The sequence below is a fragment of the Xiphias gladius genome, chromosome 23, assembly GCF_016859285.1.
Source record: "Xiphias gladius isolate SHS-SW01 ecotype Sanya breed wild chromosome 23, ASM1685928v1, whole genome shotgun sequence".
Taxonomy (NCBI): domain Eukaryota; kingdom Metazoa; phylum Chordata; class Actinopteri; order Istiophoriformes; family Xiphiidae; genus Xiphias; species Xiphias gladius.
This window is the reverse complement of record NC_053422.1, coordinates 15,932,433-15,947,446: the sequence shown is the minus strand read 5'-3', so window position 1 is coordinate 15,947,446 and position 15,014 is coordinate 15,932,433. Positions and strand designations below refer to the sequence as shown.

At 41.8% G+C, this 15,014-nt stretch overlaps 4 protein-coding genes across 4 annotated transcripts; all 4 read left to right on the top strand.

Annotated features, from left to right (window-relative positions):
• Positions 1–625: 625 nt before the first annotated feature.
• On the top strand, positions 626–3,058 carry LOC120785718 (protocadherin alpha-8-like). The gene has a single exon (XM_040120592.1). It carries the CDS (start codon positions 626–628, stop codon positions 3,056–3,058), a length of 2,433 nt encoding a protein of 810 aa, XP_039976526.1.
• A 1,291-nt stretch (positions 3,059–4,349) lies between these two features.
• On the top strand, positions 4,350–6,719 carry LOC120785792 (protocadherin alpha-8-like). Its single transcript, XM_040120728.1, has one exon. The coding sequence runs from the start codon at positions 4,350–4,352 to the stop codon at positions 6,717–6,719; it is 2,370 nt and encodes a 789-aa protein (XP_039976662.1).
• Positions 6,720–6,966: 247 nt separating this feature from the next.
• Positions 6,967–10,422, top strand: LOC120785716 (protocadherin alpha-3-like). Its single transcript, XM_040120591.1, has 3 exons — positions 6,967–6,976; positions 7,957–7,989; positions 8,078–10,422. Exons 1-3 carry the CDS (start codon positions 6,967–6,969, stop codon positions 10,420–10,422), a joined length of 2,388 nt encoding a protein of 795 aa, XP_039976525.1.
• Positions 10,423–11,824: 1,402 nt separating this feature from the next.
• On the top strand, positions 11,825–14,164 carry LOC120785793 (protocadherin alpha-8-like). The gene has a single exon (XM_040120730.1). It carries the CDS (start codon positions 11,825–11,827, stop codon positions 14,162–14,164), a length of 2,340 nt encoding a protein of 779 aa, XP_039976664.1.
• Positions 14,165–15,014: the final 850 nt, after the last annotated feature.

Sequence of the window (15,014 nt, the reverse complement as noted above, 5' to 3'; positions counted from 1 at the left end):
ATTTTTATTAAGGATATTCAGTACAAACTCTGTTTATACGGCACTGAAACGAAGCAATAATGTAAAGAAGACAAAAACATTATTGTGGACATCGTGTTTACCGTGATGATTACACAATGTAAGCAATTATCAGAATCTTTGAATTGGATGTCACACTATACATAAATGAAGGGAAACTAGCTACCTGGATTAGTAGAAAAAATATAACATTCAGAGATAATTGTGTGTAACCTACATTCAAGCATGGGCAGAAAAACATTAATTATTTGTAGTTAAGGAACTACAATTTGCTACAATTCTACGACACATTGGTATCTTCCTTTATGTCGCGGTTTGCTTTGAGGGTAGGTGATAATGTGTTCTGTCCACATGGTGTCAGTGTCATATCAGCATCGACTGTTGGGTCATAGTGTTGGCCCTGCCCCTTCCAGAGAGGTTTTGTTCTGGTCGACAGACAGGAGACGGTATACCCTCAACACAAACGAGTGTTGCCGCTGTGGCATTCGTACATAGTTAAAGTTGAAAATATGGGACACATTTCCACTGTATATTTTGTGGCTTAGGCAGCTTCCTTGGTCTTAAGGACCAATACGTGGATATTAAAATAATAATCTAAACTGAAAGGATGGGAGCCGGAGGACAAAGGCGAGGAAGACACTACTGGTGGGTAGCCTTCTGTCTTTCTTTGGTACTCAGCTGCGTGGAGCGAGTTTCAGCTCAGATAAAATATTCCATTCCAGAGGAAGTAAAAGTGGGATCTGCTGTTGGAAATGTCGCCAAGGACCTAGGGTTGGACATCAGCTCGTTGGTGGAAAGACGGTTTCGTATTGTCTCTGGAACTGAAGATGCCCAATTTGACATAAATCAGAACAATGGCGTGTTGCATGTGCATAAAAGCATCGACCGAGAGGAGCTCTGTGAAAGCGCCTCGCCGTGTTTAATAAACCTGAAAATGGTAGCTGAGAACCCCATGGAAATACATTATGTGGGAGTAGAAATCACTGATGTAAATGATAACTCACCCAGTTTTCAGGAAAAAGAAAAAATATTAGAAATATCTGAGTCTACAATGCCAGGCAAACGCTTCCAGTTACCAACTGCTCGAGATCCAGATGTTGGCGTCAATACGGTACGTGTGTATAAATTAAACCATAATGAATATTTTAGCGTACAGATTCGAGAGAGAGGAGAGGACAAAATACCATTCTTAGTTCTGCAAAGGTCCCTAGATCGGGAAAAGTACCATGAGCAGAAACTGATTCTGACAGCAGTTGACGGTGGCAATCCGCCAAGATCAGGGACTCTTAATGTCACAGTCATAGTCCTCGATTCAAATGATAATCATCCTGTATTTAGCGAAGAAGTATATTCAGTAACAATACCTGAAAATATCAATGCTGACACAAGTGTAATTAAGGTGATGGCAACTGACATGGATGAGGGTGCAAATGGAGATATTGAATACTTCTTCGGTGGCGAACTTGACCCAAAAATATATGACATGTTTACGTTAGATAAAGACACCGGTGTAATTCGAGTAAAAGGGGAAATTGACTTCGAGAAGGTTGATGTTTATAAGTTAGACGTCCATGCAACTGACAAAGGACAACCTCCAATGAGCACCGATTGCAGGGTGATCATCAGAGTGATCGACGAAAATGACAACAAGCCTGAAATAGAGGTGACATCCCTGTCAAAGACGGTATCCGAAGACTCAAAGCCTGGGACCGTGGTTTCTCTTATTAGTATTACAGACAAAGACGCCGGACTGAATGGTAAAGTGATATGCAGTCTTTCCGATGATGTGCCATTCGAATTAAAACCGTCAATTCAAGAAAATATGTATTCGTTAGTGTTGAAAAATCGCTTGGATCGAGAATCGGTTTCGCATTATGACATCGAAATAACAGCTACAGACTGTGGTCAGCCTCCTCTATCTACATTCAGAACTCTGAGTATTGATGTATCTGACGTGAATGACAACAACCCAGAATTTTTGCAAAATCCAATTGAACTTTACCTGATAGAAAATAACGTGCCAGGTAACACAATATTTTCTGTTACCGCTTCGGATAAAGATCTGAATGAAAACGCGGCTTTAACTTATCACATCGTTAGAGAGGAAGGCAGTCAAGTTAAAACTGCAGCATTTTTAAATATCAATCCGGATAACGGACACATCACCGCGCTAAAAAGTTTTGACTTTGAGACGCTGAAAACTTTCCACTTCCACGTGGTCGCGTCAGACTCGGGAACTCCGTCACTCAGCAGCAACGTCACAGTGCACGTGTTCATTCTGGATCAGAACGACAACGCTCCAGTCATCCTGTATCCAGTCAGCTCGAACGGTTCTGCTGAAGGTGTGGAGGAGATTCCCCGCAACGTGAACGCAGGACACTTGGTGACTAAAGTCCGAGCCTACGACGCCGATATAGGATATAACGGCTGGTTACTGTTTTCACTGCAGGAAGTTACCGACCACAGTCTCTTTGGTCTGGACCGCTACACGGGACAGATCAGGACACTTCGCTCATTCACAGAGACAGACGAGGCTGAGCATAGACTGGTCATACTGGTGAAAGACAATGGGAACGTTTCACTCTCAGCAACGGCTACTGTGATGGTCAAACTTGTGGAGCCCAAAGAGGCTTTTGCAGCTTCTGACGTGAAAAGTTCGGCAAAAGCAGATGAGGAGAATAATGTGACTTTTTACCTGATGATAACTTTGGGCTCAGTTTCGGCTCTTTTTCTCATCAGCATCATTGTGCTGATTGCGATGCAGTGCTCCAAACCCACAGACTGTACTTCTAAATATCTGCAAGAGACGAATTATGACGGGACTCTGTGTCACAGCATCCAGTACAGATCTGGAGACAAACGGTACATGTTAGTTGGACCCAGGATGAGTATAGGATCTACTATAGTCCCTGGCAGCCATGCCAATACACTGGTGCTTCCTGACAGAAGGAGAGCATCTGGAGAGGTAAGACCATGTTTCGATTTTAATTTCAAGATATTTTTCATGCACTCGCAGATAATTTACTGTGGTTTACATTAAGATCATTTCTTTCTGACCTATAAGATTACTTCTGGTAACATATAAACCTATTATTTCGATCTACGTACAATGAAAGTTTTGAAATGTTTCATGCCGTTTTCATTTAAGTCTCATAAATGTCCCTTATGCCTCTGTTAAAAGAAGAAAATGCGTGATACAATTTTTCAAGGCGCTGTTGATGGTTTATGTCTCAGCGCTGTTCAAGGTGCTGAAGTGTAGTTTTGGTGGTACCGGTAACAATTTTGTGATTCTCAAGTATTAATTTGAGTTTCAGTTCAGTGTCTGTTCTGAGCAATGTGTTGAGGCAACTCTATGAGGAAACATATGGCAACATAGGGGCATATTTCACAGAGCTGTCCATGGTGCTGACACTGAGTCACCTTTGGTCAAAGTGAAGTGATTTTCAAATCAGAAAGTAAGCTTCGTTTTACAGCTGTATGTATTTCATTGATGGATTTCAAGGACCAAACTTGTGGTTTGTATTTTAACACATTACTACAAATCACTCAGTTTTGTTACTTTCCAAACTACCGTTTTTTAGAAATCTGGATGTGTCTTGTCCACCTTCCCATGTACTTGCATTACAAAAGCCCATTAGGACACTTTTAAACTTGCGTAAGTAATATCCATTACCCCGTCCAGTCTGGATACATTGTTGGGAAAGTACATTTTTAGCTAATGAACTTCAGTACACACTTTGCCATAATGTTTTTGTCCATGTATCTAATTGTTTCGTGGCAATGAAATGTAAACAGACATTGTGTTTACCGTGATGATTACACAATGTAAGCAATTATCAGAATCTTTGAATTGGATGTCACACTATACATAAATGAAGGGAAACTAGCTACCTGGATTAGTAGAAAAAATATAACATTCAGAGATAATTGTGTGTAACCTACATTCAAGCATGGCCAGAAAAATATTAATTATTTGTAGTTAAGGAACTACAATTTGCTACAATTCTACGACACATTGGTATCTTCCTTTATGTCGCGGTTTGCTTTGAGGGTAGGTGATAATGTGTTCTGTCCACATGGTGTCAGTGTCATATCAGCATCGACTGTTGGGTCATAGTGTTGGCCCTGCCCCTTCCAGAGAGGTTTTGTTCTGGTCGACAGACAGGAGACGGTATACCCTCAACACAAACGAGTGTTGCCGCTGTGGCATTCGTACATAGATAAGTTGAAAATATGGGACACATTTCCACTGTATATTTTGTGGCTTAGGCAGCTTCCTTGGTCTTAAGGACCAATACGTGGATATTAAAATAATAATCTAAACTGAAAGGATGGGAGCCGGAGGACAAAGGCGAGGAAGACACTGCTGGTGGGTAGCCTTCTGTCTTTCTTTGGTACTCAGCTGCGTGGAGCGAGTTTCAGCTCAGATAAAATATTCCATTCCAGAGGAAGTAAAAGTGGGATCTGCTGTTGGAAATGTCGCCAAGGACCTAGGGTTGGACATCAGCTCGTTGGTGGAAAGACGGTTTCGTATTGTCTCTGGAACTGAAGATGCCCAATTTGACATAAATCAGAACAATGGCGTGTTGCATGTGCATAAAAGCATCGACCGAGAGGAGCTATGTGAAAGCGCCTCGCCGTGTTTAATAAACCTGAAAATGGTAGCTGAGAACCCCATGGAAATACATTATGTGGGAGTAGAAATCACTGATGTAAATGATAACTCACCCAGTTTTCAGGAAAAAGAAAAAATATTAGAAATAGCTGAGTCTACAATGCCAGGCAAACGCTTCCAGTTACCAACTGCGCACGATCCAGATGTTGGCATCAATACAGTACGTGTGTATAAATTAAGTCAAAACGAATATTTTGCCATACAAAATCGAGAGACGGGAGAGGACAAAATACCATTCTTAGTTCTGCAAAGGTCCCTAGATCGGGAAAAGCACCATGAGCAGAAACTGATTCTGACAGCAGTTGACGGTGGCAATCCGCCAAGATCAGGGACTCTTAATGTCACAGTCATAGTCCTCGATTCAAATGATAATCATCCTGTATTTAGCGAAGAAGTATATTCAGTAACAATACCTGAAAATATCAATGCTGACACAAGTGTAATTAAGGTGATGGCAACTGACATGGATGAGGGTGCAAATGGAGATATTGAATACTTTTTTGGTGGTCAAATTGACCGGAAAATATATGACATGTTTACGTTAGATAAAGACACCGGTGTAATTCGAGTAAAAGGGGAAATTGACTTCGAGAAGGTTGATGTTTATAAGTTAAACGTCCATGCCACTGACAAAGGACAACCTCCAATGAGCACCGATTGCAGGGTGATCATCAGAGTGATCGACGAAAATGACAACAAGCCTGAAATAGAGGTGACATCCCTGTCAAAGACGGTATCCGAAGACTCAAAGCCTGGGACTGTGGTTTCTCTTATTAGTATTACAGACAAAGACGCCGGACTGAATGGTAAAGTAATATGCAGTCTTTCCGATGATGTGCCATTCGAATTAAAACCGTCATTTCAAGAAAACATGTACTCGTTAGTGTTGAAAAATCGCTTGGATCGAGAATCGGTTTCGCATTATGACATCGAAATAACAGCTACAGACTGTGGTCAGCCTCCTCTATCTACATTCAGAACTCTGAGTATTGATGTATCTGACGTGAATGACAACAACCCAGAATTTTTGCAAAATCCAATTGAACTTTACCTGATAGAAAATAACGTGCCAGGTAACACAATATTTTCTGTTACCGCTTCGGATAAAGATCTGAATGAAAACGCGGCTTTAACTTATCACATCGTTAGAGAGGAAGGCAGTCAAGTTAAAACTGCAGCATTTTTAAATATCAATCCGGATAACGGACACATCACCGCGCTAAAAAGTTTTGACTTTGAGACGCTGAAAACTTTCCACTTCCACGTGGTCGCGTCAGACTCGGGAACTCCGTCACTCAGCAGCAACGTCACAGTGCACGTGTTCATTCTGGATCAGAACGACAACGCTCCAGTCATCCTGTATCCAGTCAGCTCGAACGGTTCTGCTGAAGGTGTGGAGGAGATTCCCCGCAACGTGAACGCAGGACACTTGGTGACTAAAGTCCGAGCCTACGACGCCGATATAGGATATAACGGCTGGTTACTGTTTTCACTGCAGGAAGTTACCGACCACAGTCTCTTTGGTCTGGACCGCTACACGGGACAGATCAGGACACTTCGCTCATTCACAGAGACAGACGAGGCTGAGCATAGACTGGTCATACTGGTGAAAGACAATGGGAACGTTTCACTCTCAGCAACGGCTACTGTGATGGTCAAACTTGTGGAGCCTAAAGAGGCTTTTGCAGCTTCTGACGTGAAAAGCTCGGCAAAAGCAGATGAGGAGAATAATGTGACTTTTTACCTGATGATAACTTTGGGCTCAGTTTCGGCTCTTTTTCTCATCAGCATCATTGTGCTGATTGCGATGCAGTGCTCCAAACCCACAGACTGTACTTCTAAATATCTGCAAGAGACGAATTATGACGGGACTCTGTGTCACAGCATCCAGTACAGATCTGGAGACAAACGGTACATGTTAGTTGGACCCAGGATGAGTATAGGATCTACTATAGTCCCAGGAAGCCACGCCAATACTCTAGTGCTTCCTGACAGGAGAGGAGCATCTGGAGAGGTAAGAGCTTGAAAAAATGTGATACATAGCATGTTCATTTGCATTTTGCTTTGTTATTGCTTTGTGATTAGTAGTATATTTTCTTTTTTATCATCTTTCTAAAGCCCTTCGTTCACAGAACAGTACCAAACAGCTCAACACAATCTCGACCATATTACACTTCTGAATACAAGTTTAATGCTTATTATTTGGACCTTTACCCGTCAGTCTGACCTCATTGAGAGATACAGTGTTCAGCGAACATTGTCCATAGGAAGCGATGTATACAAGTCAGTGTACTAAAAGGCTGAGTTCCTTTGCTTTGCTGTGTCGAAAAGATTCAAACTGCTCATCTGCTTATCCCTGCTTCACTTAGCACTTGTTTTTTAACACTTTCAAGACTATGTAAGCTGATGAACCCCAAACATTTAAAATAGAGAAACATTGATAAAATAGTATATCTTCTGTCCTCCATTTTAAAGACCACAGTCCTTGGCCAATTATGATCGCCGTCCACGGTGCAGATTTGTTCTGGCTGTACTCTTCCGAAAGAAATCAACACATGAGAAATTAAAAAAAAAGAAAGAACGAACCCCCCCCCCCAAAAAAAAAAAAAAGTATGTTTGTGCCGACTGTCTGGGATATTTTTATAAACATTCATCCATATCCTACAAAACAATATACAGGAAGTTGCTGGTGTGTCCGTTGTTTTGGGTGAGTAATGTGCATGAGGCTGGACTACTTTCGATAAAGCAAAACGCAGGGTTCGGATATGTGTCTATGGTGCAGAAACGAGTTGGATGTTTGTGTAAGTGTGGAACGAGGTGTACAAACAACATTAAATATAGAAACTTACTAAATAGCATCATTTTTGCAAGTCCATTATCTGCAGGATGTTTTAACTAACACTTTCTCTCCACAGTTTACTAGAAACGTCCGGCTGATATTGTATTTGTCACACAACGTGAACACCTTGGTCAAGGACATAAATTTTGAAATCTTGATTGTATATGAGCACCAGTAGTTTGAGTTTTTTTTCTTTTAATTTGGAGAATATATAGCGTAGTACCTCTCCTATGACCTCTGGGTGTCAGGATTACATTGGGAAACCTTAGAGTACCTTGTCCCTCCCCTCACAAAGCTTTTGTTTGCCCCCTCAAAGAAGCAGAGAAGGCAGTTGAATCAAGCTCGTCTTTCGATGGAATTGTGTTGTGCTATTTGTAAATATTCCACACACCATGGGTTGGATATAGATAATTATTTGTTGCAGTAACGGGCTTTTGTGTATTAATATTTTTGCTGGATATTGATGGAGACTAAAAGAAGAACCCGAACAATGACATTTTCCTGGTTTTGTTTTAACCTGGCTCTACTTCAGTTTTTCGGAAAACAGGCTTTGGCAGAAATAAGATATTCTATTCCAGAGGAGGTTAAAGACGGAACAGTTGTTGGAAATGCTGCCAAGGATCTTGGCCTGGACATCGCCTCGTTAATTGACCGAGGGTTCCGTGTTGTGTCTGAATCTAAGGAGACATTTTTTGAGGTAAACCAGGACAATGGGGCTCTGTATGTTCATCAGAAAATCGACCGAGAGGAGCTCTGTCACGGTAGTGGTGCCTGCTTAGTGGAGCTGAAAATCATAGTCGAAAACCCTCTGGAAATACACCATGTAGTTATAGAAATTACTGATGTAAATGATCACTCCCCCAGTTTCCCTGAAGATGAACAGACGTTTGAAATAGCGGAACAGACGTTGCCGGGAAGGCGATTTCAGCTGCACACTGCTCGTGACCCTGATGCTGGAATGAACTCTATTCGTACATACACGTTAACGTCAAACGATCACTTTGAAATAGATATTAGTCAAAGCGATGAAGATAAAATACCATTTTTAGTGCTCAAGAAGTCGTTAGACAGAGAACAAAAGAACAAACACACGCTACTGGTTACAGCAGCTGATGGAGGTAAACCCCCAAGATCAGGAACACTAAATGTTTCCATTATTGTTCTCGATAGTAATGACAACCGTCCGATATTCAGTCAGGAGATTTACCAAATTGAAATACAAGAAAACGTTCCACTTGGTACGTCAGTATTTCAAATAAATGCCACGGATCCCGACGAAGGCACCAACGGGGAAATTGAATACAGCCTTGGAAAAACTCTTAAGAAAAAGGTCCATGACATTTTTGAGTTGGACAAATTAACCGGAGCGATCAGAGTGAAAGGAATAGTGGACTATGAAGAAAACGACAATTATAAACTAGACGTTGAGGCATCTGATAAAGGGCAACCTCCATTAACAGGAAGATGTAGGGTCATTATAAAGATTAAAGACGTCAATGATAACCCACCGGAAATAGAAGTCACATCACTGTCAAATACAGTGTCTGAAGACTCAAAGCCTGGTACAGTTATTTCCCTACTTAGCGTGCGGGATAAAGACTCCGGAGTCAATGGAAAAATAATTTCAAGCATCACTTCAGATGTGCCTTTTCAATTACAGCCATCCCACAAAGAGAACTTATATTCAGTTATTACTAAGGATTTTTTGGATCGAGAGAAGGTGTCACATTATGAAATAACAATAAAAGCCACCGACTGTGGTGAACCCCCCTTGTCCGCTTTGAAAACTCTTAACATTCAGATATCAGATGTAAATGACAACAGTCCACAATTCCCCCAAAACCCATTACAGTTTTACCTGTCAGAAAATAACGTTGCTGGGAAGTCGATACTCTCTGTAAGCGCAACGGACAGTGATCTGAATGACAATGCAGCTGTTTCCTATCATATTATGAGAGACGGGAATCAAAATGACATTATGTCTTTCCTGAATGTGAATCCGGATAACGGAGACATTACGGCGCTAAAAAGTTTTGACTTTGAGACGCTGAAAACTTTCCACTTCCACGTGGTCGCGTCCGACTCGGGAACTCCGTCACTCAGCAGCAACGTCACAGTGCACGTGTTCATTCTGGACCAGAACGACAACGCTCCAGTCATCCTGTATCCAGTCAGCTCGAACGGTTCTGCTGAAGGTGTGGAGGAGATTCCCCGCAACGTGAACGCAGGACACTTGGTGACTAAAGTCAGAGCCTACGACGCCGATATAGGATATAACGGCTGGTTACTGTTTTCACTGCAGGAAGTTACCGACCACAGTCTCTTTGGTCTGGACCGCTACACGGGACAGATCAGGACACTTCGCTCATTCACAGAGACAGACGAGGCTGAGCATAGACTGGTCATACTGGTGAAAGACAATGGGAACGTTTCACTCTCAGCAACGGCTACTGTGATGGTCAAACTTGTGGAGCCCAAAGAGGCTTTTGCAGCTTCTGACGTTAAAAGTTCGGCAAAAGCAGATGAGGAGAATAATGTGACTTTTTACCTGATGATAACTTTGGGCTCAGTTTCGGCTCTTTTTCTCATCAGCATCGTTGTGCTGATTGCGATGCAGTGCTCCAAACCCACAGACTGTACTTCTAAATATCTGCAAGAGACGAATTATGACGGGACTCTGTGTCACAGCATCCAGTACAGATCTGGAGACAAACGGTACATGTTAGTTGGACCCAGGATGAGTATAGGATCTACTATAGTCCCTGGCAGCCATGCCAATACACTGGTGCTTCCTGACAGGAGAGTAGCATCTGGAGAGGTAAGACCATGTCTCAGTTCCCATTTAAGATTTTTCTTGCACTCACAGATAATTTACTGTGGGTTATATTAAGATAATTTCATCCTAAGAGACAAGGTTACCTTTAGAAACACATAAAAAATAATATTTGGTACGTACAGTTAATGTTTTTGAAATGTTTCATGCCGTTTTTCATTTGACTCTCATAAATGTTCGTCTCATTATGCCTCTGTTAAAAGGAGAAAATGTGTGACACCATTTTTCATGGCGCTGTTGATGGTTTATGTCTCAGCGCTGTTCAAGGTGCTGAAGTGTAGTTTTTGTGGTACCGGTAACAATTTGGTGATTTTCAAGGATGAATTTGAGTTTCAGTTCAGTGTCTGTTCTGAGCAATGTGTTGAGGCAACTCTATGAGGAAACATATGGCAACATAGGGGCATATTTCACAGAGCTGTCCATGGTGCTGACACTGAGTCACCTTTGGTCACAGTGAAGTGATTTTCAGATCAGAAATTAAGCTTCGTTTTACAGCTTTATGGATTTCATTGATGGATTTCAAGGACCAAACTTGTGGTTTGTATTTTAACACATTTACTACAAATCACTGAGTTTGTTACTTGCCACATTAGTGTGTTTTAGAAATTTGGATGTATCTTGTCCACCTTTCCAGGCATATGGTGGTTCCCATGTACTTGCATTAAATTGACCACAGTCTCTTTGGTTTGGACGGCTACACAACTAATCACCTAAATCAGGTGTTTAGTTTTGAAAACTTTTCTTTTTTTTTGCTATTCGGGAAAGTGATACAGTGATTGTCATATGTTTCGGTCAAAATCTTTACAATGTTCAACGTTTTCCATCTCTTTAAATTGTAAAATGTATTCAGGTCATTTACTCCAGTACTGTTACCAGCATAACGTATCCTGTACCGCTGTCCATGACACTGAAGTCTGGTCGTGCCGAGTTTGGTCACGTTGTGGTTATTATTATTATTTTTTTTTATCGTGTTTTAATATCTAGGCTAGATGGAATTGAGTTTGGTTTTCATTTTATCGACACAAGAAACGTGTTTTGCCACCGTTGTAACACTAAAGCTTTTGCGCCATCCATTGTGCTGAAAGTTGGCCTTAAGTATCTTAGGTATAGTGAGACTAAACTTCGTACTTGTGAAGTTTATGTTCTATGGAATCGTGTTTTTTCCTTCCTTTATACTAACTGTAAGCACTGAATGGTCCACTGGGTGTCAGTGTTACAGCAGAGAATTACTGGGGCTTCTGGCAAACTAGACTCTGCCCCTTTCAAATAGTGTTTTTTTTTTCAGCTTGGCCACAAAGAATGCCATCTTTTCGGGATTTTGATCTGTACCCTTCCGACGCAAACGCGGTTCTCTGACATATAACCTGAGGACAACTAGAGGTGTTTTAAGAGGAAGATATTTGTGGATGCCATTTTACATGTTTGCGACACAGGAGACAAAGGACAAAGAGGCAACATGATGTCTTGGTCACGTCCTCTGCTTTTCTCTCTGCTGTTTTGCTTTGATGAGCTGATCTTTGCTCAAATAAAATACTCGACTCCAGAGGAAGTTAAAGTGGGAGCTATTATTGGAAATATTGCCAAAGATTTGGGCCTGGATGCCAGTACTTTGATAAACAGGCGATTTCGTATTGTGTCTGGAGCTCAGGACGCGCTATTCGAGGTAAACCCGAACAACGGGGTTTTGTATGTTCATAAGAATCTCGACCGGGAACAGCTGTGCGATCGAAACAGTGCCTGTGTGATAGATCTGAAAATTGTTGTTGAAAATCCACTTGAAATCCATTATGTCACAGTGGAAATAACGGATTCTAACGACCACGCACCGAGTTTTGCCGAGAAAGAAAAGGTAATTGAAATAGCAGAAACGACGCTGCCAGGAGCGCGATTTCAGTTACCAGCCGCACGTGATCCGGATGTTGGAATAAATTCCGTTCAGCGATATCAACTTAGTCACAACGATAATTTTAATCTAGAAATTCGAGACAGGGGGGAGGATAAAATCCCTTTCTTAGTGTTACAGAGACACTTGGACAGAGAGCAGAAAACAAACCATAGCTTGATTTTAACCGCTATAGATGGAGGGACACCGCCGAAATCTGCAAATCTTAATCTTACCATACGGGTTCTCGACAACAATGACAACAGACCTACTTTTTCGAAAGAGGTTTATTCTGTGATGTTACAAGAAAATGTTGCTTTTGATACAGTTGTAATAAAAGTAAAAGCAACTGATCTAGACGAAGGAAGTAACGGCGATGTCGAGTACGCCTTCGGAGGTGACATTAATTCCAAGGCGCTGGAGCTATTTAGCCTAGACAGAAAAACGGGCGAAATTCGAGTAAACGGACAAATTGACTATGAGACAGCTGATGTTTTCAAGTTAGACGTCCAAGCCTCTGACAAAGGTCAGCCGCCGATGACAACGGACTGTAGAGTCCTCATAAAGATTCAAGATGTCAACGACAATAAACCAGAGATTGAGGTGACATCAATATCCAGCATGGTCCCAGAGGATTCAAAACATGGGACCGTGATTTCCCTTATTAGTGTTACAGACATTGACTCTGGGCTGAATGGCAAAGTCATATGCAACCTGGTGGGGAATGTACCATTTGTATTAAAACCGTCATTTAAAGAAAACATGTATTCATTAGTCACAAAAGAAACATTGGACAGGGAAACTGTGTCCTATTATGACATTTCAATAACAGCAACAGACTGTGGTGACCCTCCTCTTTCCACGGTCAAAACTTTGAGTATTCAGGTGTCAGATGTCAATGATAACATCCCCGAGTTCCGACAAAGTCCCCTGGAGTTATATTTGATGGAAAACAATGATCCTGGCGCATCGATATTTTCTGTGCGTGCATTTGATAAAGACTTAAACGACAATGCTGCAGTGTCATATCATATAATTAGAGGGGACGGCGGTTATAATAATATGGCATCTTTTCTGAATATAAATTCTGAAAACGGACAAATTTCAGCCCTGAAGAGTTTTGACTTTGAGACGCTGAAAACTTTCCACTTCCACGTGGTCGCGTCAGACTCGGGAACTCCGTCACTCAGCAGCAACGTCACAGTGCACGTGTTCATTCTGGACCAGAACGACAACGCTCCAGTCATCCTGTATCCAGTCAGCTCGAACGGTTCTGCTGAAGGTGTGGAGGAGATTCCCCGCAACGTGAACGCAGGACACTTGGTGACTAAAGTCAGAGCCTACGACGCTGATATAGGATATAACGGCTGGTTACTGTTTTCACTGCAGGAAGTTACCGACCACAGTCTCTTTGGTCTGGACCGCTACACGGGACAGATCAGGACACTTCGCTCATTCACAGAGACAGACGAGGCTGAGCATAGACTGGTCATACTGGTGAAAGACAATGGGAACGTTTCTCTCTCAGCAACAGCTACTGTGATGGTCAAACTTGTGGAGCCCAAAGAGGCTTTTGCAGCTTCTGACGTGAAAAGTTCGGCAAAAGCAGATGAGGAGAATAATGTGACTTTTTACCTGATGATAACTTTGGGCTCAGTTTCGGCTCTTTTTCTCATCAGCATCATCGTGCTGATTGCGATGCAGTGCTCCAAACCCACAGACTGTACTTCTAAATATCTGCAAGAGACGAATTATGACGGGACACTGTGTCACAGCATCCAGTACAGATCTGGAGACAAACGGTACATGTTAGTTGGACCCAGGATGAGTATAGGATCTACTATAGTCCCAGGAAGCCATGCCAATACTCTAGTGCTTCCTGACAGGAGAGGAGCATCTGGAGAGGTAAGAGCTTGAAAAACAGAAGTTTTATACAGCAATTTTACGAGCATACACTTTTTTTTCCCTTTCATTGTTCCCCAAAGTTTCTTCGTATCATGTCTCTGAAGCATTTTTCACACTGTCTTGCTTTGTCATAAGTGGTCAAAATGTCTATTTGGGTTTCTTTCAACCATTATTGTCTCATTCATCATACAAACTGCTTGGTTACATGGTTGGAGATGTAAAGATGGAAGATCGGAATAGCAAAATGCTTGCTGTGGCTTGATAGCTCTGTCTACAACAGCCACTCTGCGCTGTCTTGTTCATGCACATACACATTCATAACCATGATGAATACAAATAAATATGAAATACATAAAAGAGCTCACCCTTCTTAAATGGGACAGTCTGCATGGAGTGCAGCTATTTGTGTTTGCTGTCCATCGTGCTGAAATGAAAGATTAACTTTTTCTTCCAGCAAAACAGAGTAATTTTACTCTGTATTTGGGAATATTTGGGCAGTGAGTTTTTGACAGTTGGGTCTTAGAACATTCCAACTTCTAACCTCTCACTGACTGAAAAGTTGGGAGATGTCGCGGTGTTTCTGTTGAACCGTTTGAGCAGCATGCGTGGCTCTGTGGTTTTAGTGTCGAGCTACCGTTATTATTCGAAGTTCAGGCCGTGGTTGCTGTCCGTGGTGCTGAAAGGCATGAGCGGGTCAAACCAGTAAAGCGATGTTAAAGGAACACAACGAGGTATTAGTTTATTGATCAATTAATAAGCCTTTTGGTGGGTGCAAGCCATCTAGAAGGGAGAGGGGGAGGGTGGAGTTAACCTAGAAAAATGTTAAAATGCTGAAATTCTGTTGTTTTTCTAAGGCCCGTTA

What these genes read in the sequence shown, in the direction of transcription:
- LOC120785792 (XM_040120728.1), top strand. Translation starts at nt 4,350, where the DNA reads ATGGGAGCCGGAGGACAAAGGCGAGGAAGACACTGCTGGTGGGTAGCC.
- LOC120785716 (XM_040120591.1), top strand. An exon ending in TGTATTAATATTTTTGCTGG is followed by an intron (nt 7,990 to 8,077) that starts ATATTGATGGAG and finishes TTTTCGGAAAAC; the next exon opens with AGGCTTTGGCAGAAATAAGA.
- LOC120785718 (XM_040120592.1), top strand. Translation starts at nt 626, where the DNA reads ATGGGAGCCGGAGGACAAAGGCGAGGAAGACACTACTGGTGGGTAGCC.
- LOC120785793 (XM_040120730.1), top strand. Translation starts at nt 11,825, where the DNA reads ATGTCTTGGTCACGTCCTCTGCTTTTCTCTCTGCTGTTTTGCTTTGAT.